This window comes from Astyanax mexicanus, chromosome 13 (genome assembly GCF_023375975.1).
Source record: "Astyanax mexicanus isolate ESR-SI-001 chromosome 13, AstMex3_surface, whole genome shotgun sequence".
Classification (NCBI taxonomy): domain Eukaryota; kingdom Metazoa; phylum Chordata; class Actinopteri; order Characiformes; family Acestrorhamphidae; genus Astyanax; species Astyanax mexicanus.
In genome coordinates, this window is record NC_064420.1 from 42,132,652 (window position 1) to 42,156,593 (window position 23,942).

General features: G+C 34.3%; 1 protein-coding gene across 1 annotated transcript in view; it reads left to right on the top strand.

Moving 5' to 3' along the window:
* Positions 1-23,942, top strand: part of b4galnt1a (beta-1,4-N-acetyl-galactosaminyl transferase 1a) — a 41,741-nt gene continuing 17,799 nt past the window's right edge. Inside the window, exons 1-6 of the mRNA XM_022676903.2 lie at positions 1-170; positions 4,796-5,007; positions 16,664-16,840; positions 19,880-19,986; positions 20,362-20,399; positions 22,612-22,792. Coding sequence (XP_022532624.2) covers positions 132-170; positions 4,796-5,007; positions 16,664-16,840; positions 19,880-19,986; positions 20,362-20,399; positions 22,612-22,792 — 754 coding nt within the window. The 5' untranslated portion in view covers positions 1-131. The remainder of the gene's footprint in view (positions 171-4,795; positions 5,008-16,663; positions 16,841-19,879; positions 19,987-20,361; positions 20,400-22,611; positions 22,793-23,942) is intronic.

Here is a 23,942-nt window from a genome sequence, read left to right on the forward strand (position 1 = left end):
CACCCACACCTGCCTGCTGCTGCTCCACCTCCTCTCAGCAGCAGCAGCACGAGCACGAGCACTAGCAGCACGAGCTCCACATTTTAACCAGCTCTCTCATTACAGACACTCACAGGTGAGCAGAGGAGGACATGAAGAGCACTGGGAAACTGCTGACCACCTTTCTGATGGTAAGAGGAGAAAACATTTATCTCATTATACTGCTCTTATAAACGTCTGCTGGATGAAGCTGATGTTTGGAAGTCTGTAACTGATACTTAAGTATCCGAGATTCACAGTTTGGACTGTAATTCTGAACCATGTTAAGTTTCAGACATTAGTTGGTCATGTATAGCGAACGTTTTTATAAGAACTTATAAAAAAATCGTTTGACGTCCGTGTCAAACGTTCAAAAGACTTCCACGGAGAATGCAGATTTAACGTTTTTTTTTACCTTTATTGAAGACATAAAAAATCGTTTTTCTGACGTCCGTGTCAAACGTTCAAAAGACTTCCACGGAGAATGCAGATTTAACGTTTTTTTTTACCTTTATTGAAGACATAAAAAATCGTTTTTCTGACGTCCGTGTCAAACGTTCAAAAGACGTCCACAGAGAATCCAAATTTTACGTTTTTTTTACGAAGGGACAAAAAAAAAAACAATTTTGTTTCAGTGTCTTTTAAACGTCCTTTATAGACGTCATTTGGAAGTCAGGGTAATAACGTTAGACGTTTACCCTGCGAACAGAGAACGTTATAAGAATGTTTAGCAACGTTTTGAAAAGGTCCCAGAAACGTTAGCCTAGCCTGTTACAGAAATAATGTTCCAGGAACTTTCTGAAATTGTGACATTATAATGGTTTGCATTACAACGTTGTTACTCACACAGGTTTCTCACAGACGAACGTAGAAGGGAACATTCAGATTCCCAAAACTAGAAATGAAAACTATTTAAATAATGTTTCATAAATACAAGCAGTCTAAAAACAGCCAGAAAATTGAAAGATTTAACAGTATAAAACGTTACCTTTAAGGTTCAGAAAACGTTCTACTAATCAAAAATTGTTAGCTTGCTACAAAGTGTTCAAAAACGATGTAGGAAAAAAAATGACCATTTCAATTATTTTAGTTTGTGTTAAAATAGGAAAATACTAACTAGAAAGTAAAAGTTCTTTATGAACAAACATCTATACCTTTAAAAATGCAAAATAAATGAAAAGGAAATGTAATCTACAGTTTATTAAATGTTGAACAGTGAGGTTTTTATTTATTTTCATTATTATTTAACCAGGCAAGTCATTAAGAACACCTTCTTATTTACAATAACAGCCTGGGGGTGTTGAAACAAGGTCAAGGTTAATGCTGACTGCCTTTTGAATCCAATCATAATCCAGTGTTGATTTAACCCTGATACTGATTAAACATTTAAATGCGAGTTGGTTGTAGATGTCTTTTGAATGTTCCACACAGACGTGGACAGTTTTTGGACTCGTATTTGCTCTGTGGTAGATTGTCTAAGTGACTCTAAGCTTGGATGTGTGATTCTGGGAAGGAACCCTGAACTATAGACGTTCTTTAAATGTTTAAGTTCTTTGGACTCACATAAATCTGATTTACAGAACCTTACAGAATGTGATGTTTTATAGTTACAGTTCTTCCTGTTTTATAGTGTTCAGGTTTAGATTTGCGTAGTTTGTTCAAGTACTGAGTCAGTCTGCTCTCAGGAAGCTACACCTCTGAACATTTTTTATTTCATTATCACACTTTCTTTTTATTTTGTTCTTGTTGTGAGAAAAAAAGATACATTAAAATATAGCATTTTTTTCTTCTAATACTGTATAGATTTTTAGAAACACAGTATTACATAAAGATTGGTGTATATATAAAGTGTTTTTTAGTGTTTAAGTGTTATAGTGGAAGCCCATTCCCTCCGCCTAAAAAAAAAAATTATCCAGCAATTTTCTTTATTATTAAGTAAACTGCTATCTCAATATTTTGAGATACTAAGTCATTATTTTGAGATAGTAAGTCATTGTATGGAGATACTATCTTATTATTTTGAGATACTAAGTCATTATTTTGGGATACTATCTCAATATTTTGATATACTAAGTCATTATTTTGAGATACTAGAGATAGTATCTCAAAAAGAGAGATAGAGATACTATCTCTAGTATCTCAAAATAATGACTTAGTATATCAAAATATTGAGATAGTATCCCAAAATAATGACTTAGTATCTCAAAATAATAAGATAGTATCTCCATACAATGACTTACTATCTCAAAATAATGACTTAGTTTGTCAAAATATTGAGAAAGCGGTTTACTTAATAATAATAAAAATATATATATTTTTAGATTTTTTTTTAGGTGGCAGGAATGGGCTTCCATACACTAGATAGCAGTGCTGTACTCTGTCATTAGATCCCACTGTTCTGATTGGATTAAAGAAAGGAAACGTTTTTTTTATTTAGATTTTATAAATATAATAGTGTGTTTTTATACCATTGCAATATATCTCCTTGTGTACAGTATCACATTACACTGAATGGGATTCCCTGTAACTTGATACATATAATATTACCACATTTTTGTCAATACACAGCCTGGTAGAATTTGCTGTAAAATCATTAAAACTAGCTGAAAACTCGTTAAAAATACATATTAAAAATTATACAAAAATATTTTTACTTTATTTTTTTTTATTGTATTTGTTTATACAAACGGTTAAAAGTTTCAACATAACATTTTGAATTGTAGTATTATGGAAGTATTTTTTTCTTTACTTTCTTTGCTTTAGTTTTTTAGTAGTTCTTGCCATAACATGGATTAGAACATTATGCAAATGGAGCTATTTACTGTATACCAACTCTACCTCTTTACAGCACAACACTACTTAGACGAATCTAAAATATAAAACGGGTTTGTTTCACACTTTTTTGTGTAGTAATATAATAATTCCATATATATATTTTTTTATAGTTTGGATTACTTTGTATTAATCTACAATGCAAAATATTTTTTTAAATAATGAAAAACACAGAATGTTTTTTTAGGGTTATAGTGGAAGCATGTCCAGTAGATTTCATCAAGCTTTAAAGCAGATCTGTCCAGTATGTGCAATCAAAATTGTGCAAAATCAACAGCCATTTCCTAAAAAACAGAAAGCGGTGTTTCTGGTGTCACCAGCACAAACGCTTACCACACTAAAGACTACAGTTCACTGGACCAGTTATTTTTGTTTACAGTAAAATTTTCATTTTACATTTACCAATACATACAGATATACATGTAATGTATATATTTGTATTGTATTACTTTTATTGCATTTTGAAAGCTTGAACTTTGAGAATTAATATATACTTTTTGTTTATACTATATTGCGTATCTGAAATTATTTAGTTAATGTTAATTATCTAGTTAATGTAATTTCCCAATTTTTATTCTTTTTGCACACAACTTTAGTAGTTTGGAGTGTGGATGATCTGTATATGATTGTAGCTTTAACTAGACTTAAATACAGCAGAAACAAATATTGATATTGCTTTTATAGGCTTATTTTATCTTATCTTATTTTACAGCATATTGTCTCCTTACTCCATATAAAGCTTAATCACAGTAATAAAAATAATTGTAGGAAATTAAAGTGCATCTTTTTTTTAAGACAGAACAAGGTCATGAACTATTTAGCATGTCAGACATAAAAAAATAAAAAAAGTCATTTAAGCTGGACATTTTTATTATAGATCATAAGATCATAAGATCATAAACCAGACAATGAAACAGTAGCTTTTGTAGCTTTTTAGCTTTTTGCACTGGGCAAAAAAAAAGACAAATGAGATATTGGGGCATGTCAGCATTACAGAACAAATAAGGCAAAGTAATATAAGCTAATTTTTACTAATTTTGGGGCATTTAAAACACTTTTTATCATGTCTAGTATAATATATATATATAACACAATTCAAGTCTGAAAGGATTAAAATGTATATATTTACCTGCATACTATTTTACTTTTTATGTCAGTCAATGCTAAAATAATATGAAAGTATTAATATGTGTAATATATAGGGGTGGGCGATATGGCACTAAAATAATATCACAATATTTCAAGGTATTTTCGCGATAACAATACTCTTGCCGATATGAGAAAACATCGAAATAAAAAAATATGTATTTCAGAAATACAGTACTGTAACAAAATGAAAAATACATTTTACTATTGCATATGATATAATATGGCACATCTCTAACTGATATATTAAAATGCGAGAATTTTATTATATTTGCAACAGAAGTCAGTGTTCCAGAATGTCATTATACTAATAATGCACAACAAATATAAAATAATAAATGATACTGGACAGATATAATCTCTATATATAGTCTCTAGTAGATATATGATGGGAAATGAGAACCGTGTGATATTTTTCTTTTGCTAAAAACAGTAAAAAAGTAGTACCCTGATGTGATAATTAAGGTTGGGTGAATCAGGATCGATATTTCAGGCTATGATATCGTTCACGATATTAAAGAATGTAGGTGATATTATTGCATACGATACGATATGGCACAGCCCTAGTAATATATATTCTTGCTGTGTTACGTACTTTTACTGATTTAGTTTAATATGTAATGTAATTTTAATTACAATACACTTTTGTTTGACTGTAAAATTCCAGATTGTTCGTGTGTGTGTGCAGTCTGAGAATAGGATGCTGAAGCGAGGTGTGTGAAGTTTCACAGGTGCAGATAGTGATAAGGGAGCAGCGCGGGTTAGAGCTGATTCTGTGCTCTGTGTTGGTTGTTTGCAGGGAGCGATGCGGCTGCAGAAGAAGAGAGCGGTTTTCTGTGTGATTTTAATCACGGGAGCTGTTTTGATGTATAACTGGACGGCGAGTGAATCGACTGTGCTTGATGTTCAGCAAAGACTGGACTCCATGGAGAAACTGGTGGAGAGGAGTTTCCAGCACCTGGAGAACAGTTACAGCAGTGTTCCCTACAGCCTGAAGGAGCACAGGGCAGGGTGAGCACAGCCTGACCGTTTCTAACACAGGGATTAGAGTTTAGACACAGCATTTAGAATGGAGATTTTTTTTTTTATTAATAGGAAATTATAGTGTACAATTAGGCCTAATCCCTGTCTGGATAAATAACCCATATTATACTAATCTGCCAGTTTATTACTGTCATGCCTGACTTAACAGGCAAAAAGGAAATAAGAGACAACTGCTGGGATGAAAAAACGAAGCAGTAGAATTTAATTAAAAATAAACAACAAAACTACAAAAATAAAGTAGAATAGAGCAACACTACGGTGGCCGAGAAAGCCCAACGCAGTGCAAATTGAAAAGCGCTGCAAAAGCACAAAACACATCCATCAAAATTACAACACAGGCACAGCAACTAGAAAAACGCGCTGCAACTAGAAAAACGCGCTGCAAATACAACCACAACACAACGGAAGTGAGTCACAACGGAATTTTCCCGGGGGACCTTAAAAGATACTGTACCAGCTCATACCTGTCAAGTCTCCCGTTTTGGCCGGGAAACTACCGTATTTTACTCCTCTGTCCCGCCGTCCTCCCGTATTAGTATTTTCCCGTAAATTTCCCGTATTATACTAAATAAAAAAATATATAGGCCACAGGCGACAATGCACTGACCGCTGTGTGTCTCTTAACCAATCGTGGTGCCGGTTCAAGGAGAAAGTCCCGCCTTTCAGCAGAAACAGCCAATCAGCTAGCTGGTTTTGCGGAGCGCAGTTTAGTGTGCGGGAAACCCCGCCCCTCCCCTCGCTGTGAGTTCAGGCAGCTAGTCGGAGCAGCTGTCGTTAAAACTAATCTGGATATACGGAGATTTTTCTAAAAGAAAGGTAATTAACCATGTAAAATGTGATGAGATTGTTTCTGATAGCTGGTTAAAAAGACTCTTCTCTGAATCAAAACATAAATTAAACCCACTGTGTGTTTAATAAAATCCAGCTTGTGACTCAGTAAGCTTAACTTTAGAATTAGCTAGATAGATATTCAGGGTTTGAGAAAAATCTACATATATATATAATGCCCTGCCCATATGTGCCTGATCAGCCAATAACTATCATTTCCAAACTCTATTAGTTCAGGGCTAGTTTTAGGGTTTGTTAGAATTTGTTTAAATCTCAAGTATTGTGGTAATGTATTATAATGTAATGTAATGTATTATTTAGAAGGGGTAGAAGAGATGGTTGAGCTGGAGAGAGAGAAAATGTGGAGAGGGCTGAAATTAACTGAACTGATCAGGAGTGGACTGAACGATAGAAAGAAGTATTAATGAAAGATTAGTAATTGTGTAGGCCCCTTAGGACTATTATTTACTTATGGAATATATCTGATCCATGTCCTTTTTGTAAATTTGTGCACCCTTCAATTTCAATTTTAAATCTATTAAATAAAAAAATAGATATATATATTAAAAAAAAAATATATATATATATATATATATATATATATATATATATATATATATATATATATATATATATATATATTTATTTATTTATTTTTTTTTCCCTCGTTTGGGCTGTTGGGGCGGCGGAAAAAATCCCTTATTTTTAAGTCCAAAACTTGACAGGTATGCCAGCTAAGCTGCGTCTTCAGTAACGTCTCGGACTTCACTATATGTACAAAGGACAATAAGTGGCAAACAAGGCGTTTTGTGAAGCAGAGCTTTTAATAATATGCACACAACCGTGGTAATCACAGGTAATAAACATAACTTACTTTTCAGAAGCTTGTTTGCCACTTATTGTCCTTTGTATACAGCTGGTACAGCATCTTTTAAGGTCCCCCGGGAAAATTCCGTTGTGTTGTGACTCACTTCCGTTGTGTTGTGGTTCTATTTGCAGCGCGTTTTTCTTTTTGCAGCGCGTTTTTCTTTTTGCTGCGCCTGTGATGTAATTTTGATGGATGTGTTTTGTGCTTTTGCAGCGCTTTTCAATTTGCACTGCGCTGGGCTTTCTCGGCCACCGTACAACACACTAAAGTTGGGCAAAATAGGAAACAAATATAAAAACTGACAAAGCAAACTGGACTGGGCCAAAAGAAACAGGGACTAAAGAAACAAGGAATAAGAGAAACGGCCAAAACAATATAACCAGGAAGTAGTATGGGGAATGGGGAAAAACAATGGGAGCACTAGACTAGAAAATGGCAAACAGAAAACTGCTAAGCAGAGCTTAGGAAAACGGCTAGACTAAAAAGTAAGCTGGGCAAACAAACACAATAAATTAAACAGGGCTACTTAAGCAGGGAGGAGTCCAGGGAAACACCAGGAACTAGGGCGAAACAGGCTTGGGAATAAGAAGGCTTTGTAGAGATGCAAACAGGCTGGAACCACAGACCATGTGAGCGACCAATACTCAGCGACAGCAGAGAGAAACAGCGTGCTTTTAAGCACCTCTGCCCAGGTGAGTCTGATCTCTAATCAGGGCTGGATGGCTGCGTGCGGGCCCTGATTAGAGGAAGTCCTTATTTGGGCATGGAATGCTTCTCAGAGTGTGTGTGTGTGCTCTAATTAGGGGAATGTCCTTATTTGAGCATAGAGTGCTTGGCTTGGCTGGACGGGCCTGACAATTACATTAACTTTACCTGAACTTATCAGTCAGTTAAAAAAATATATATGGGCAGAGAGCAAAGTATTATAATAATGACCTTCATAATCATTAATATATTACTTATTATTTACCTGCATATTATTTTGCATTTAGTCACTGCTGTTGAATATGAGCTTATGGGTCTTCATTATTTTTTATTGCAAAATTTGGTCAAATTTACCGTTTTAATGATTTTTTAAATTGAATAATCTACATTTTACAGTCAAGTAAAAACGTTTTATTGTCAATACTGCATATGTACATGACCTACAGATAATTAAAATCATGTTACTCTCCTTCCCAATGTTACAACAGGTACAGCAAAATAAAAATTATAAATATTAAAAAAAAATAAGAGACACTAAATATAACAAATATGTACAATATAACAAGGTCACAGATATATACATACATGAGACACAAGACAGTAGTTTAGTAGTGATAGAGAGATTAAAGAGGGAATAACAGTAGCATTGTAAACAGCACTCATATAAACATTAGTGCAAATATAGAGTTATAGAGCTTAAGGCTGATAAAGTGAATAACAGGTAGAAGCTGCCAGATGGAACCTCAGTAGATGTAGATCAGCCTTGTGTTCCTGTCAGAAACTCTTTTCATATTTGTTCTTTTTAAAGAATTTTTACTCCCACAAAATATTACCGGTAGTTTGGATATTTTACAGCTCTAAATGTGGCTGTTTGTTATATTTTTTGTTCACCTAGAAATGGAAAAAAAACTGCCTAAATGTTTTCTGACTTGTTATATATTCTTTTATTACTATTATAATTTTATTATTATTGCTTTTATTCTTTTTAGTTAAATTATTTATTTGTATTTTTATTGTATTATTTAAAAGTTAGTTTTAGCTTAATTTTAACTCATTTTTGTTGTATTAATCTTATCTTCTTTTGACCTTAATTTCTAATCAATTAAACCAAGCTTTATTATTAGTAGTAGTAGTAGTATTAGTAATAGTAGTCGTAGTAGTAGTAGTATTAATACTAATTCTGTTTTTATGTTTTATTTTATTTCATTTTAAAGTTATTAAATATCATTATTATTTTCTTTGTCATGTCAATCCCTGTTTTTGTAAATGCTCGGCTTAGGGTGCTAAATTTGGCACAACACTGGCTTTACTCGTCAGGTCAGTGATGAGAGCAATGAATTGCAACAATGACAATATACTGCAATAATAATAATAATAACCAAATCTGTTATATTATTTAAAATAGTAATTAAACAAATGAGTTTTTTTGTCACATGTGTATTTATTTATCATATGTATGTAATTCAGACATTGCACGCATATATATATATATATATATATATATATATATATATATATATATGAAGTACAGAAAAAAAATGATTTTGTTTTTTGGTGATTAACTGTAATTTCGCAAATGTTGTAATTCCCTATTGGGTGGGCTTTGATTAATTTTAACAAATGTATCCCCCCAACGTCAAACCCACTCCTACACCATTGAGTTACATTCTTATGATCACATTATAATTTAATCACTCCATCTTTGAGCTTTAGCAACACGTTTATCTCTCCATCTACTAGACCAGGGCTTCTCAAACACTTTAGACTACAAAACACATATGACCTACATTTCCAAGTAGCTACCACTTACACGCTGTTTCACAGAAAACATCACATATACTTTTTATACTCTTAAACCCTCCTGTTGTGTTCCGGATCAATTTGACCCATTTTAAAGTTTAAAAATCTAGGAAAAATAGTTCAAAGTATTTTTTTTTCAGTATGAAACTTCTGCTTGCCTTAATTAGTGTAATAAACATATAATATGAAAATGGTTCATCTTACATATTTGCAACCACCCCCTGCAAAAACTAAATCTAAAACTAAATTGAAATGTTATTTTTCAGTGTAAATGTAAAACTAATGTTTTATATGTTGGTCTTTTAAAAGTATTTTTACATGTATTTTTTTTAATGAAAAACGAGTGAATTATCCTAATTAAAGCATTACCTGTTAGAGGAAAAAAAAAAACAATAGTAATAGTAAGACATAAGTATGTAAGTAAGCTTTATTTATATTGCACCTTTCTAGAGCAGTAAGTAAACAAAATAACACAACAGAACAAACCAAAATAGCAAGTAAAATAACAAATAAAAGAAGCAAATCATCAAGGTTCATGTCTTTAAAGCAAGAGAATAAAAATTAGTCTTTAGTAGAGAAAGTTTGGGGTGTTTGGGGTAAATATAATGGAAAAAAAGAAATCTGGATTTCTTTATATGGATGGCTTTTGCAGTATGTTATGCACTTTCCTGATTAGATCTAAGATCTTAGATCTTAGTGTTGTCTTTGCGAAGCACAAAGTTCTGACATTATCAACTCAAATTCCTAAAACAGCGTTAGTACGCTGTGTACAATGAAGATACATATAAATATCAGAACATGTGACACATATCAGATAGTGAGACCTTTTACCATTTCATGGAAAACTTTAACTCATTTAGAACTTGATGGCAGCAGAACATCTCACAAAAATTGGGACAGGTCAATGTCTACCATTGTGTAGCTTCCTCTTTACTTTTATCAACCGTCTGCCACAGAAAATGACTCACTAATTCAGTAGGGTATGGACTGTATAGTAATCTTGTGTTTGGTGTTGTTTGGTGTTGATGTACTTTTTTTTCGTATAGATCCAACAGATTTATTTATTTTTTTATTGCATTCTGCTGTTGTTTTTAATTCATTCTAGACTTGTGGGTATATTTAGCATCGCCCACATTAACCTTTTTTTTTTGTCTTTTTAAATCTGTTTTGAGGAATAATACTTATATTGTTTACACAGTTAATAATAATTGCTATCTTTTTTACCCCCTAATTTCAAAGTCAAAAAAGTCAAAGTCAAAGTCAAAGTGGTTTTTATTGTCATTTCAGCTATATACAGAGTACACAGTGAAACGAAACAACGTTCCTCCAGGGACCATGGTGCACATAAACACAGTGTAGACAGAACAATAAGTGCAACAGGACCAAAGTGCAGACAGACAATACAACACAATACAGACAAAGAATAATAAATAACAAGACAGTGTGCAAATTATGCAGTGTGCAAAAAAGACCAGTGAGGTAGTAATTACCTCTATTACACAGTGTGCAATAGAGTCCAGTGAGGTAGTAGTGTTTTTAGTACTTTCCATTTTCTGGGGTAAGTGGGGTAAGAGTGTGTGTGCATGTACAGAAAACCATCAGTTCAGTCTCTGCAGTTGAGGAGTCTGATGGCTTGGGGGTAGAAGCTGTTGCAGAATCTGGTCGTGCTGGACCGGATGCTGCGGTACCTTCTTCCCGAAGGCAGGAGGGAGAACAGTTCGTGTGAGGGATGGGTGGGGTCATTTACACATCTAGCTTGAATTTCACATGAAACAAATCTAATTAATTTATTTTTTGGTGCTTTTGTACAGTATTAACTATTTTAAAATCAATTCTAGAAATAGTTGTTTATAGAAATCTAGATGGCAGTGAGATAAACTTTTAAAGAGACATTTGAAATTTGAAAAAAGGCAAAAAAATGGAAGGGGTAGTTTGGGAGGGGCACTGGGTGATGTATGGGTTTAGAGGCGGTGGCAGGAGGGAGAGCTGATTGGCTAAGCTGCAGAAAAAAGCTGGGGAAAAAAAAACTAGTTTTTAGCTCGCCGCTAATGTTAACTCAACTAACCTTAGTTCTCTTCCCGTTAACGTTAGCTAGCTCTCCGCTAATGTTAGCTTGCTCTCCGCTAATGTTAGCTTGCTCTATGCTAAACTTAGTTCTCTCCCCAGTAACATTATGTAGCTCCCCACTAATGTTAGCTAACTCTCCACTAACCCAAGTTTTCTCCCTGGTAACGTAGCCAACTCCCCGCTAACGTTAGTATGTTAGCTAGCTTACCACTAATGTTAACTGCGCTAACCTTAGTTCTCTCCCCAGTAATGTTAGCTAGCTCTCCGCTAATGTTAGCTAGCTCTCCGCTAACCTTAGTTTTCTCCCCAGTAATGTTAGATAACTCACTGCTAATGTTAGCTAGCTCTACGCTAACCTTAGTTCTCTCCCCAGTAATGTTAGATAACTCCCTGCTAATGTTAGCTAGCTCTACGCTAACCTTAGGTCTCTCCACAGTAATGTTAGATAGCTCTCCACTAATGATAGCTAGCTCTACGCTAACCCTAGTTTTCTCCCCAAAAATGTATAGATAGCTCGCCATTAATGTTATCTAGCTCTACGTTAACCCTAGTTTTCTTCCCAGTAATGTTAGATAACTCACTGCTAATGGTTGCTAGCTCTATGCTAACCTTAGTTCTCTCACCAGTAATGTTAGATAACTCGCTGCTAATGTTCGCTAGCTCTACACTAACCTTAGTTCTCTCCACAGTAATGTTAGATAACTCACTGCTAATGGTTGCTAGCTCTATGCTAACCCTAGTTCTCTCACTAGTAATGTTAGATAGCTCTCCACTAATGATAGCTACCTCTACTCTAACCTTATTTCTCTCCCCAGTAATGTTAGATAACTCACTGCTAATGTTAGCTTGCTCTACGCTAACCTTAGTTTTCTCCCCAATAATGTTAGATAACTCACTGCTAATGTTAGCTTGCTCTACACTAACCCTAGTTCTCCCCCCAGTAACTCGCTGTATGTGTTTTCCCACCGGCATTAAACACACCATCTAAAAAAGACTTTTTAAGGACCTGCGGGAACCCTGTTAAATGTACCCTTCCACCCCTAACTGTTATCACTTTGTCTCCCCCTGTATTTTCCCCATGACATGGAAACATCTTTGGTGACACAATTTTACTGACTCTCGGTTTCAAATAACGTGTAAAGCAGTTTCAGAAAGAGGAAGTATGAGGAAGTTGCTGCAAACTGTGCTCTCAGCCCTGTGGTCTGCTTCAAAACACCCACACTCTGGTGACAAACAACAGACCTATAGAGCTGGAAACTTTTAGTAACTTTTAAAAAGAATGTTTTTTTTGGAGAAAGTTTAGGCTTTTTCTTTCTCTATTGTACACATAATAATATTATAAAAATACATATTGTGTTTAGAGCAGTATGTCTTAAAAGCAGCATACTATTTAACTATTTATTGCCTTCAACACTGAGGCCAGGCAAAGGGTACACAAAGGTAGCCGGGGAAATGACTATACATAGATGGTGGCAGGAGCCAATAGGAAAGGTGAGGTGTGAGATTTATTTATGCAGGTTGCACTTATATAAACAAAAAATCATCATAAAATATATTATAAATATATATAAATTATCACTGGTAAAACTGCCTATATTATTTTTGTGTTCAATTTAAAGACTGTGTCCCTTATTATTGTTGTTGTTGTAATTTTGCCTTTTTTTACTTTGTGCCTTATCTTTGTATGTAAAGCGTCTTTGAGAATTTTGAAAAGCGCTATATAAATAAAATATATTATTATTATTATTATTATTATTATTATAAAGTCTTAGAAAGAGTTAGCTGGGCATGGCCATGCCAGATCGTGCCTTTTGTTTTAGATATTTTAAAGTAAACACATTATTACATTATATCTACAAGAAGTATTGTGGAAAGCTTGGGATTTGTTTGCGTGAAAAACACACTATGCATTAATGATAAGTCAGATTCATAACTAATCGGTCATTGGGAGTAAAAAAAAATGTAGTTTAGGCTCTCTCTTTCTCTATTGTACACATAATAATATCATTTAAAAAAACATATTGTGTTTAGAGCAGTACGTCTTGAAAGCAGCATACTATTTAAAGATATTTATGTTGTAACTTGCTCTGACAGCCTTCAACACTGAGGCCAGGCAAAGGGTACACATACATAGTCAAAGGGGGAATGACTACACATAGATGGTGGCAGGAGCCAATAGGAAAGGTGAGAGATTTATGCATACAGGTTGCACTTCCTAAACATAAATTCATCATGAACTTGTAGAAACTATATTTGTATATATATATATATATATATATATATATATATATATATATATATATATATATATATATATATATATATATATATATTTGTTTGGGTTGAAAACACACTATGCATTAATGAATAGTCAGATACCTAATTAATCGGTCATAGCATATTTTCAGCATTTTCAGCAACATTTCTTTTATGTAACCCCCCCAGCAGCCACTACAGACCATTTCTTTCAGTGTCGTCTGCTGCCAAGAATATGTTTATGTGGTTTTGACACGATCAGTGTCTGTAGGGTCGGAAATGGCCTGATCATTTTCTCACATTCTCACTTCATTTTAAAAGTTGCTTTGTTTAGTTGTTTTAAAAATTTAAAATTTAAATTTAAAAAAGCTCTATTTACCATGTAAGAGCAATTTGTAGTTCTATAATTACAGACTGTAGTCCTGTATCTGTTTATCTGTATACTTTATTATTATTCTCCTTTCATCTGTTCTTTCACTACAGAGCAGCTATTACTTGAGTGGTGGATCGTTTTCAAGCCCTTAACGCAGCTATGCAAATACAAATGCCAACGCCCTGCCATTAACACACAAACAAAAACACACACACACACACAAAGACATACACACAGACACACACACACATTCGACCAGTTCATTTTATTTTCATGATGTTGAGAAACTCTGACTTTTCTCAAATTGTAAAATAAGAAAATTTGAAGCTCTGTTGCCAAATCATGGCTATTAATAATAATAATAGTCTCTACCATAGAAAACGACTATTATAAGATCAGGGCTGTTCCCTACACACTAATACTATAGGGTATAGACTGTATAGTAATCTTGTGTGTTTGTACACAAATTATTAACATTAACTCGTTTTTTTTACTAACAGGAAGTGATGAGGCATGCAGCATTCTCTAGCAGTATTTATTCTTTATTTATTAATTTAACCATTTATTTATTTTCTTCATGTTTTTCCTTTGTATATGTGTTGAGAACAGTGTATTACATTTTTTATGTATGTGTATGTGCTCTTCCCTGTCTGTTTTACATGGATATTTGAGTATACTCTACTTACTACTAACCATTTTTTCTAAGCTACAAACTATAGTTTAGACACTGTTTAGAATTAGTTTGCACCCATAGTGACTCAAATGTGCTCTACCAAATAGCCAAGCAGAAGTTAAAGGATTAAAGGCTATCCCAGATAATAATGTTAATGAATGTTACAGTTAAGGCTGTAAAGCTTCAGCTTATCTCTATTGTGGGACTGTGGAGGATTAGCAATGTTTTACTGTTTACTACATAATTCCATATGTGTCCCTTAATTATTTCATGTTTTTTAAGTTAATCTGCAATGTAGAAGATTATTTAAATCTGCATAATTGTAATGTTTGTGTTTTTACATGCAAATGTTGTAAATATGAAAAACTAAAGTATTCATGTGGACAATATGAATAAGGCCTGGGCGATAGTGTAAAAAATATAATCTTGATATTCAAATATATGAGAGATCCTTTGTTACAATTTTCATTTATTTAAAACTGAAAAATAAAGGTTTATTGGTATTCCAAGTTTAAGAATAGCAAGCAGCACTGGGCTCTGAGTGGTCCAGCGGGCTAAGCAATGCCACTATGATTATAGGATTGCCGGTTCGAATCCTGTTCATGCAGCTTGCCATCGGAGGCCTGCCAGAGCCCTGAGAGAGTATAAGTGGCCTTGCTCTTTCTGGGTGGGTAGATGGCGCTCTCTCCCCACATCAGCTGCAGCAGTTCTAAAAGAGGCGGAGTCTGACTTCACATGTATTGGAGGAGGCATGTGTTAGTCTTCACCCTCCTGGTGTGTTGGGTTGAACTATTAGTGATAGGGGGAGTTCTAATGAGTGAGTTTGGGTAATTGGCCATGTAAACTGGGGAGAAAATGGGCTTAGAAATAAAATTATAAAAAAAAGGTTATGTTTTTAAAATAACGAAAAGCTAAAGTATTTATGTGGACAGTATGAATAAGGCCTGGGCAATACTGTTAAAAATAAAATCTTGATATTCAAATATATAAGTGATCCTTTGTTACAATTTTTATTTATTTAAAACTGAAAAATAAAGGTTTATTGGTATTCCAAGTTTAAGAATAGCAAGCAGCACTGGGCTCTGAGTGGTGCAGCAGGCTAAGCAATGCCACTATGATCAGGAGATCGCTAGTTCGAATCCTGTTCATGTTGCTTGCCATCGGAGGCCTAACAGAGCCCTGAGAGAGCACAATTGGCCTTTCTATTTCTGGGTGGGTAGATGGCGCTCTCTCCCCACATCACTCTTAAGAGTGATGTGGATCAGCACAAGGCTGCATCTGTGAGCTGATGTATCAGAACCGAGTTGCTGCGCTTTCCTCCCGAGTGCGCTGTGATGCTATTCGAGAATGCTGTATGAATAAGGCCTGGGTGTACTGTAAAAAAATACAATCTTGATATTCAAATATATGAGTGATCCTTTGTTACAATTTTGATTTATTTAAAAATGAAAAATAAGTTTATTGGTATTCCAAGTTTAAGAATAGCAAGCAGCTTCTTCTAAGTTTACATGCTTTTATATTGAACATGGTGCAAAAATAACCTTCTTGTTTTGAAAATCACTACCGTACACACACACAAAAAAAATCTTTACATATTTCTGACAGAAGCACAAGTCTATCTACTAAGATTCCCTCTGACAGCTTCTATATGTAAAAAAATCAAAAATCACATTAAAACAGTATAATAAATAACCTAATTAATTCAAATTTACCACCCAGCCACAGTATGCTTGAATGCTTGTATATGAATACAAATAATATTATTGTAGTAGATAGTGATTTTTAGATTTGCCAAAATATTAGTTTTACTAGTAATATAGTTGATGTCCATAATTATATTCATAAATAAAGATTAGCTCTTAGATATTTTTAAGTTAACTAAAAACAAAAAAAAAGAAATAAAATAAAATACTGATCTATAAAGGTTGAAATTTTCATACATGGTTTAGTTAGCTTTTAAACCACAGGCATGTATTTTTGTTGTTGTTTTTTTTTACTATTATTAACAATACTGTTTTGGCTTTTTATTTTATTTTATTCCATTTTTAAACAGACCCCAGGCCAGAAATGGATGCGTATGTGAAGGAGATCCACAGGGTATTAAAGTTCCTCTGGCGGATGTCCTCTTTTCTCGGGTTTCAGCTGAGGAATTAAAGTTTGCATTTAGACCCTCAGAGCTGGAGGAGGTAAAGAAGCGACGACAGCACGAGTTTAACAACTTACGCAAAAGGTAAGTTACTGATCAACTCTCCATAAAACGCACCTTGTTAATATTTACATCAACGCAGGTCCAGTTAACTGAAGGGATTATTTGTCCTTGTGTCTTAAATAAATGTTGTGCCTCCAAGTCTAAACTGTAAGGGTATTGGCAGTTGGCCAAAACAAGAAGTTGTGTTGTACAGCTCTGAAAAAAATAAGAGACCACTTAAATGTGATGAGTTTCTTTGATTTTACCAAACTTAACCTCTGGTATAATCAAGAGGAAGAAGGATGATCACAAGCCATCAAACCAAACTGAACTGCTTGAATTTTTTGCATCAGGAGTAAAGGCATAAAACTTATCCAAAAGCAGTGTGTAAAACTGGTGGAGGAGAACATGCCAAGATGCATGAAAACTGTGATTAAAAAACAGGGTTATTCCACCAAATATTGATTTCTGAACTTTTAAAACTTTATAAATATAAACTTGTTTTCTTTGCATTTGTTGAAGCCTGAATCATCTTTTTTTTTTACACATTTCTAATTTTCTGCAAATAAATGCTCTAAATTAAAATATTTTTATTTGGAATTTGCTGTCCACACAAATGTTGTCTGTCGTTTTTAAAATAAACCAACAATGTTCATTTTACTCAAATATATACCTATAAATAGCAAAATCAGAGAAACTGATTCAGAAACTGAAGTGTTCTCTTAATTTTTTTAAAGCTGTATATTACAAACCCTTGTTTGGGTACCAAGCTCAAAATATCTGTATTTCAGCGGAAGGTAAATTGCAAAAGGCATTTGTTTCATTGTAGCAAAAAATTAAAGAAGTGTTATGCAAAAGTTTGGACACCCTTCTATATATTCTATATATTCTAATATTAAATTCTAATAACTTTTACAAATGTCTCGGACCTTATTTAGCTTTGCAGGGCTTTAACGTGTTCACACGAGTCGTTAGAAAATGGGAAGTGATATAAATTTCATAGCTGTACAACCACTTGTGAAAACTTCACACTAGACCTCAAGCAGTTTGGACTGTGTGTCTCTCCACTCTTCCTCCAGACTCTGCTCCCTTGATTTATAAATGAAAAGTAATGTTTACTGATGATCAGAGATGGTTTGGAGAGACATTTCATCTGCTGCTGTTGATCCACTGTGTTTTATTATCAAGTCTAAAGTCAGTGCAGTTTTGTTTTCCCACAAAATCTTACAGCACTTCACGCCTCCCTCTGCTGACAACTTTTACGGAGATGTGGATTTCATTTTCCAGCAGGATTTGGTACACTGCTCACACTGTCAAAAGTATCAGTTGGTCTTATATTATATTCGAATTTTTGGAGACACTGATCTTTGGGTTTTCATTGGCTGCAAGCCATAATCACCAACAATAAAAGAAAAATAAACACTTAAAATAAATCATTCTGTGTATTTCATACATCTATATAATATATTAGTTTTACATTTTAAATTGAATTACTGAAATAATGTAACTTTTTAATGATATAATTTTTTTTTTAGATGCACTAGTATATTTCTTGTCTTCTATGTACCTAATAAACCTGTGGACCTTTAAGAGACACATTGGAGTACTCCTGGTCTACACAGTCCTACACACACTATTCAGCACTCAATTAGTGCACAACAGTGAGAAACGGCAGCTAATTGCCCATTGATCCAGAGATCAAAAGACCAAAATGCTAATCCATATCTTTGCATACATTCATGCATAAACTTATTCACACACCACTCCAGGACAATTTACAGAAGGGCTCGGCAATAAAGTTTGGCTGTGGGCCAGATATTTTCAAAGCCATTATGTGGCAGGCCACAAAAAAAAAAAAAAAAAAAAAAAATCAGTTTTGTAAAATGAAGTGTAATGGGAGGGAGTGCTATAGCAGACTAGTAGCTCTCCAGCCCAGAGGGTTGTTGAACCCAATTGCAGAACAGTTGATCTTAAAGTAGGTAACCCCAATAAGAAAGAAAAATACATTTAAAATAAATAAACACACTGCTCCTTACGTGGGATCAAACCTGTGTCTTCAGGGTCGCAATCCAATAAACCATTGCTGCCTCGGCTAGTAAATTGGGACACGGCCGGGAGAAAACGCCCTTATAAGGAAATAGGGAGCCCAAGAATGGGCAGAAAAAAGAGGATACTAAACGGAAACTAAAGTCACGCAGTGCACGACAGAGAGACAGGGGAGGAATGTAAACAAAAGTTTTTTTCATTATCGTTCATAGTGCTGTGCGATATGACGATAAATATCATGGGGAGAATAGAAAAGTGTCTATCGTGCTGCTTACCTATCGTCCCTATCGTTTCTACAGTAATTTCATCAATTATTCATGCATATATATAAAGTAGGCTACGATGACATGTATTGGTGTGGTCACTTTGTACAAACTCGGTTTATATAAGTGATTATAAAGTATTCTTTTTAAAAAAAGCCTTATAATGTGATTGTGCGACATGACACTGCTTTACGTTATTTGATGGACACTTTAAATTGTTCATTTGATAACTCAATTTAAATACCTGTATAATTTTGAAAAAAATAGCTACTGCATCCACCTCATCTGTTTTCATTTGACACATATATATATATATATTGCTGCACTAAAATGTAGTAATTCTCATTTGTGAAAGTTGGGTTTAATGTCACTTTGAAATAAAGTTGGAAAAAAAGCAAGCAATTATATTATTTTGTCATATTTTTTGAAGAATAACTAAAAACATACTCAAATGTGGTATATCATGATTTATGATATATCGTTATCGTGACACAAAAAATTCCATATTGTGATATATGATTTTTCCCATATCGCCCAGCACTAATCGTTCATTATAGTATTGCCGACCCCTGATTTACAGTATCCAGTTCACCATGTTTTTAAACTGTGAGAGAAAACCAGAGTGCCTGTGGGAAATCCTCACAGACACATGAATGTATGATAACTCTACACAGGTCGGGACTTGAACCCCAGACCCCAGCACCATGCCAACATGCTGAAATCTTGTTTATCTTGTTTTCTGAGCTCTCTTTTCATATTTCTCTCTTTGTAGGACTCAGTCAGCAGCAGACCTGCTCATTGTGGCTAAACCCAACAGCCCACTTCAGTACCCCACCCAGGGCGTTTCTGTCCGACCTAAAAAGTCTGTGGTAATTCCAGGTAAGAGACAGTCCTACAAACTGTGTGATTAATCAGGCCTGAGTTTATGCAAAGGATTAAACAGGTTTAGTCTGGTTTGAGATCTACACAAGTAAATACAATAGATAGCTGAGCTTACTGTTCTTGTTTCTGTAGTCTGAATCACTGCTCACCACTTTTCTGGTTATGTTGAGTCACTCATTTTTTGGCACCGTAACCCAGAAGAGCCTGTAGTGAAAGTGTGTGAAGCTCCTTACAGCACTCTATTTCCTTCTTTGTTTAACTCATACATTCCTAAGTGACACATACTGAACATCCTGAGAGCATTACTACAGGACAGTGTGTGAATCTGTGTTTGTTCTTCACATTTGCCTTTTGTTTTGTTTTTGTTTCAAGGTTTGGCTCTGAAACAGAAGTCGAAAAGCCTTTATTCGGTAGGTTTTACACACTTTTACACTCTTAAGTTTTGTCTGGTGTTTGGTAGGGGTGAAGGAAATGTTAGGCACCTTACTTTATGATTAGATTTTGATTATGATACAATTATAAAATGATTATCGATGCATCTTGATGGTTCTTTTTCCTCATTGCAATAACTACTTGGTACTTCTAGAGCTGTTTTTATGAAAAATTTTCACCACCGATGCTCCCCTGAGCGTAGCCCCGCCCCTCTCTCCTGCGCACAGCCCCGCCCCTCTCTCCCTCCCCCCCTTATGTAATTTATGTAAAATAAAGTTATTTTGAGATGTGACTGCCTATTTAAAAAGCAACAAAAGTTGTTCATTTGTTGGAGTTCATTTGTATCATTTCTAACATATTTAGAGTGTTTTTTACTCACTTTTTTTCTCTCTCACAATGTTAATCCTTTACAGCTTCAAAAACATGTATTATGCAAATTAGGCGATGACCTCATTTAGCGACTTCTAGCGACTTTTAGGAGATTTTACTAGGGGAAAAATTTTTATTTAAATCGAAAATCGGATTTAAAAAAAAAAAAAATAAGATTTTTTTTTTTTGGGCCATATCGCCCAGCTCTAGGTACTTCTAAAGTAAAGTATCTGTAATGATCCATAGTAAATCCTAATATTTAATAGACACTTATTTCCATTCAAAAGCATTTTTTTTTTTCAATTAATCCATTAATAGATTAACAGAAAAATCTAGGATTACAGGGAAAGTTGTTAGGGTAATGGTTAGAAAAGCTGCAGCCACAATATTAAAACCAGACGAAATAAGAAGGTGATTATAATGTTATGGCTAACCAGTGTAATCCCACTATCCCACTATCACTACTGTTGCCACAACACCAGGAGGGTGAAGGCTAGCACATGCCTCCTCCGACACATGTGAAGTCAGACACCGCTTCTTTTCGAGCTGCTTCTGATGCAGCATTGCTGAGTAACATCACAGTGCATTCAGAGGAAAGCGCAGCGACTCGGTTCTGATACATCAGCTCACAGATGACTTGTGCTGATCGACATCACCCTAGGAGTGATGAGGGGAAAGAGCACCATCTACAGTACCCACCCAGAGAGAGCAAGTCCAATTGTGCTCTCTCAGGGCTCTGGCAGCTGATGCCAAGCTACATGCCAGAGATTCGAACCAGCGATCTCCCGATCATAATGGCTCACAGCAATCACAGCTTTGACAGTTTGTTTTGACAGTTTGGAGGAAAATGATGTAGAGGAAAGTAGTGAATGGTACCATAGGTAGCCAGCTGGATTAGCATTTGTGCTAATCGACCATAAATCAGCGTCAATAAACAACATGGAATCGTTTAAGCTTACTTGGAGGTCCAATTGCATAACCGTTACACAAAATTCATAGCAACAATGTCTAAATCGATTTTTGTCATTTGTGAATCAATACAGAATCGTCCACGTCTGAATCGAGATGCATCCAAGAATCAAACATTTCCCCCACCCCTAGTTTTTGGTATTATTAATATTTGGTATATTGATTAATTAATGACATCATAGATAATCCTTAATCAATAATCATTAAACTTGTAAATGGCCACAGTCAGAAAATCATTTAAATAAATTTACATTCACTGTCAAAACAATATTTGCACTCAGAATAAATAAACAGACAGGAATGAAACTTGGTGGGTAGTTGTACCAGACTGTTATGGAGTGACTTCAGTAACATATTCTTCGTGGAGACAAACAATGAATTTGTTACATTAAAATAACTTGATATTTTTTTTGTAAAATAATATAAAAGTTATTAAATAACCCATTAAAAAAAAATATATATATATATATATATACATATATATATACATATATATATATGTATATATATATATATACATATATATATATATATATATATATATATATATATATATATATGTATATATATATATATATATATATATATATATATATATATATATATATATATTTTTTTTTTTTTATATATATATATTATTTATTTATTTATTTTTTTGGAAAAAGTGTGAAAGTTAGCATGTGTCCATATTTGTAATACCATAATTCATTCAGAGTATATTTTTAAAAAATGCATTGTTTCGTTTCGTATTACACAGTGTTTGTATGCAAGTTGATGCAAAGTTCAAGCTTTAGTACATTTGCCCCCAACACTCACCCCTGTGTTTGCTATTTACTGTCATGTGTTCTGCAGGTGAATTTAACTGCCATTATGGGAACATTTGATGTGTCTGGGGTGGTGAACAGTGTCAGGGTGAGGGGTGAAGGATCGTCTCATATAGAAATCTCCAGCAGAGCGCTGCCTGCTCTCAACCGACAGCTGCAGTTCATCACCTACACCAACACCATCTTCCACCCCAACACTGCAGACGTAGGTGAGCTGCGACTCTCTCCATCTCTACACAGCAGTTTAACCCTCCTATTATGTTTGTTTGTCAGAAACAGTAATGGTGTTCGGGGGTTAATTTGAACTGGTGCATGTTTAATTATACAAAAGATGATCTGAAACCCAAAAAAATCCTAATAGGCAGTGTAACTATTTTTTTACTAACCCCATTGCTAATTATTCTATCAATATTTAGTGCAGTGGAGTTCCTTACCTCTATCAGGTCATGGTTCAATCAGGATAATACACTCGTTTTTCATGAAAAATACACTTTTTTAATGTTTCACTACTTTATTACTTTTGAAAGACCAACATATATATATTCTTTTTACATTTTTTACACATTAAAATATAACATTACAATTTTGTTTTAGTTTTAGTTTTAGCTGGGGGTGGTTGTAAACCATTGAACCATTGAACCATTTTCACTAATTAAGGCAAGCAGAAGAAGTTTAATACTGAAAAAATACTATTAACTATTTTTCCTAGATCTCCAAACTTTAAAACGGCTCAAATTGACCCGGAACAGAACAGGAGGGTAAACCTGTTCACTTTATGTACATCTGAACAGAGCAGCCCAGCATTTACTTGACAGTTGCTGCTAATGTCTGACCTAGATGTGATGGTGTGTAAAGAAATATACTTGGTAACGGAAATGATGGTTTGTGTTCTTGTTAAAAAAACAAAAAAAACAAACAAAAAAAAAACTGCAAATGTAAAACCTGATCAAACCAGTTTCCTTCAGTTAAAATAGGCAGGAAATTTAAGGGAACAGCAATGCTATTTTATTTTATGTTCTGTTTATTGTTGATGTAAAAGTTGGGTTTGTGCACTGCTGCGCGTCCATGTGTGTGTGTGTGTGTGTGTGTGTGTGTGTAACGAGAGGGGCACCTGTGTTGCCAAGATAGGAATGATGTATGTTTTTCGTGGCCAAGATAGCAATACATTTACATTGCTATTTACCGATAGACAGTTGGATAAACAGTGGCTTGCAAAAGTATTGATACCCCTTGAACTTTTTTCACATTTTGTCACCTTACAACCACAAACTTAAATGTATTTTAATGACGCGCAAGTATTCAGCCTTCTTTTCTTTAAAACCCCTAAATAAACTCCAGTGCAATCACCGGCCTTCAGAA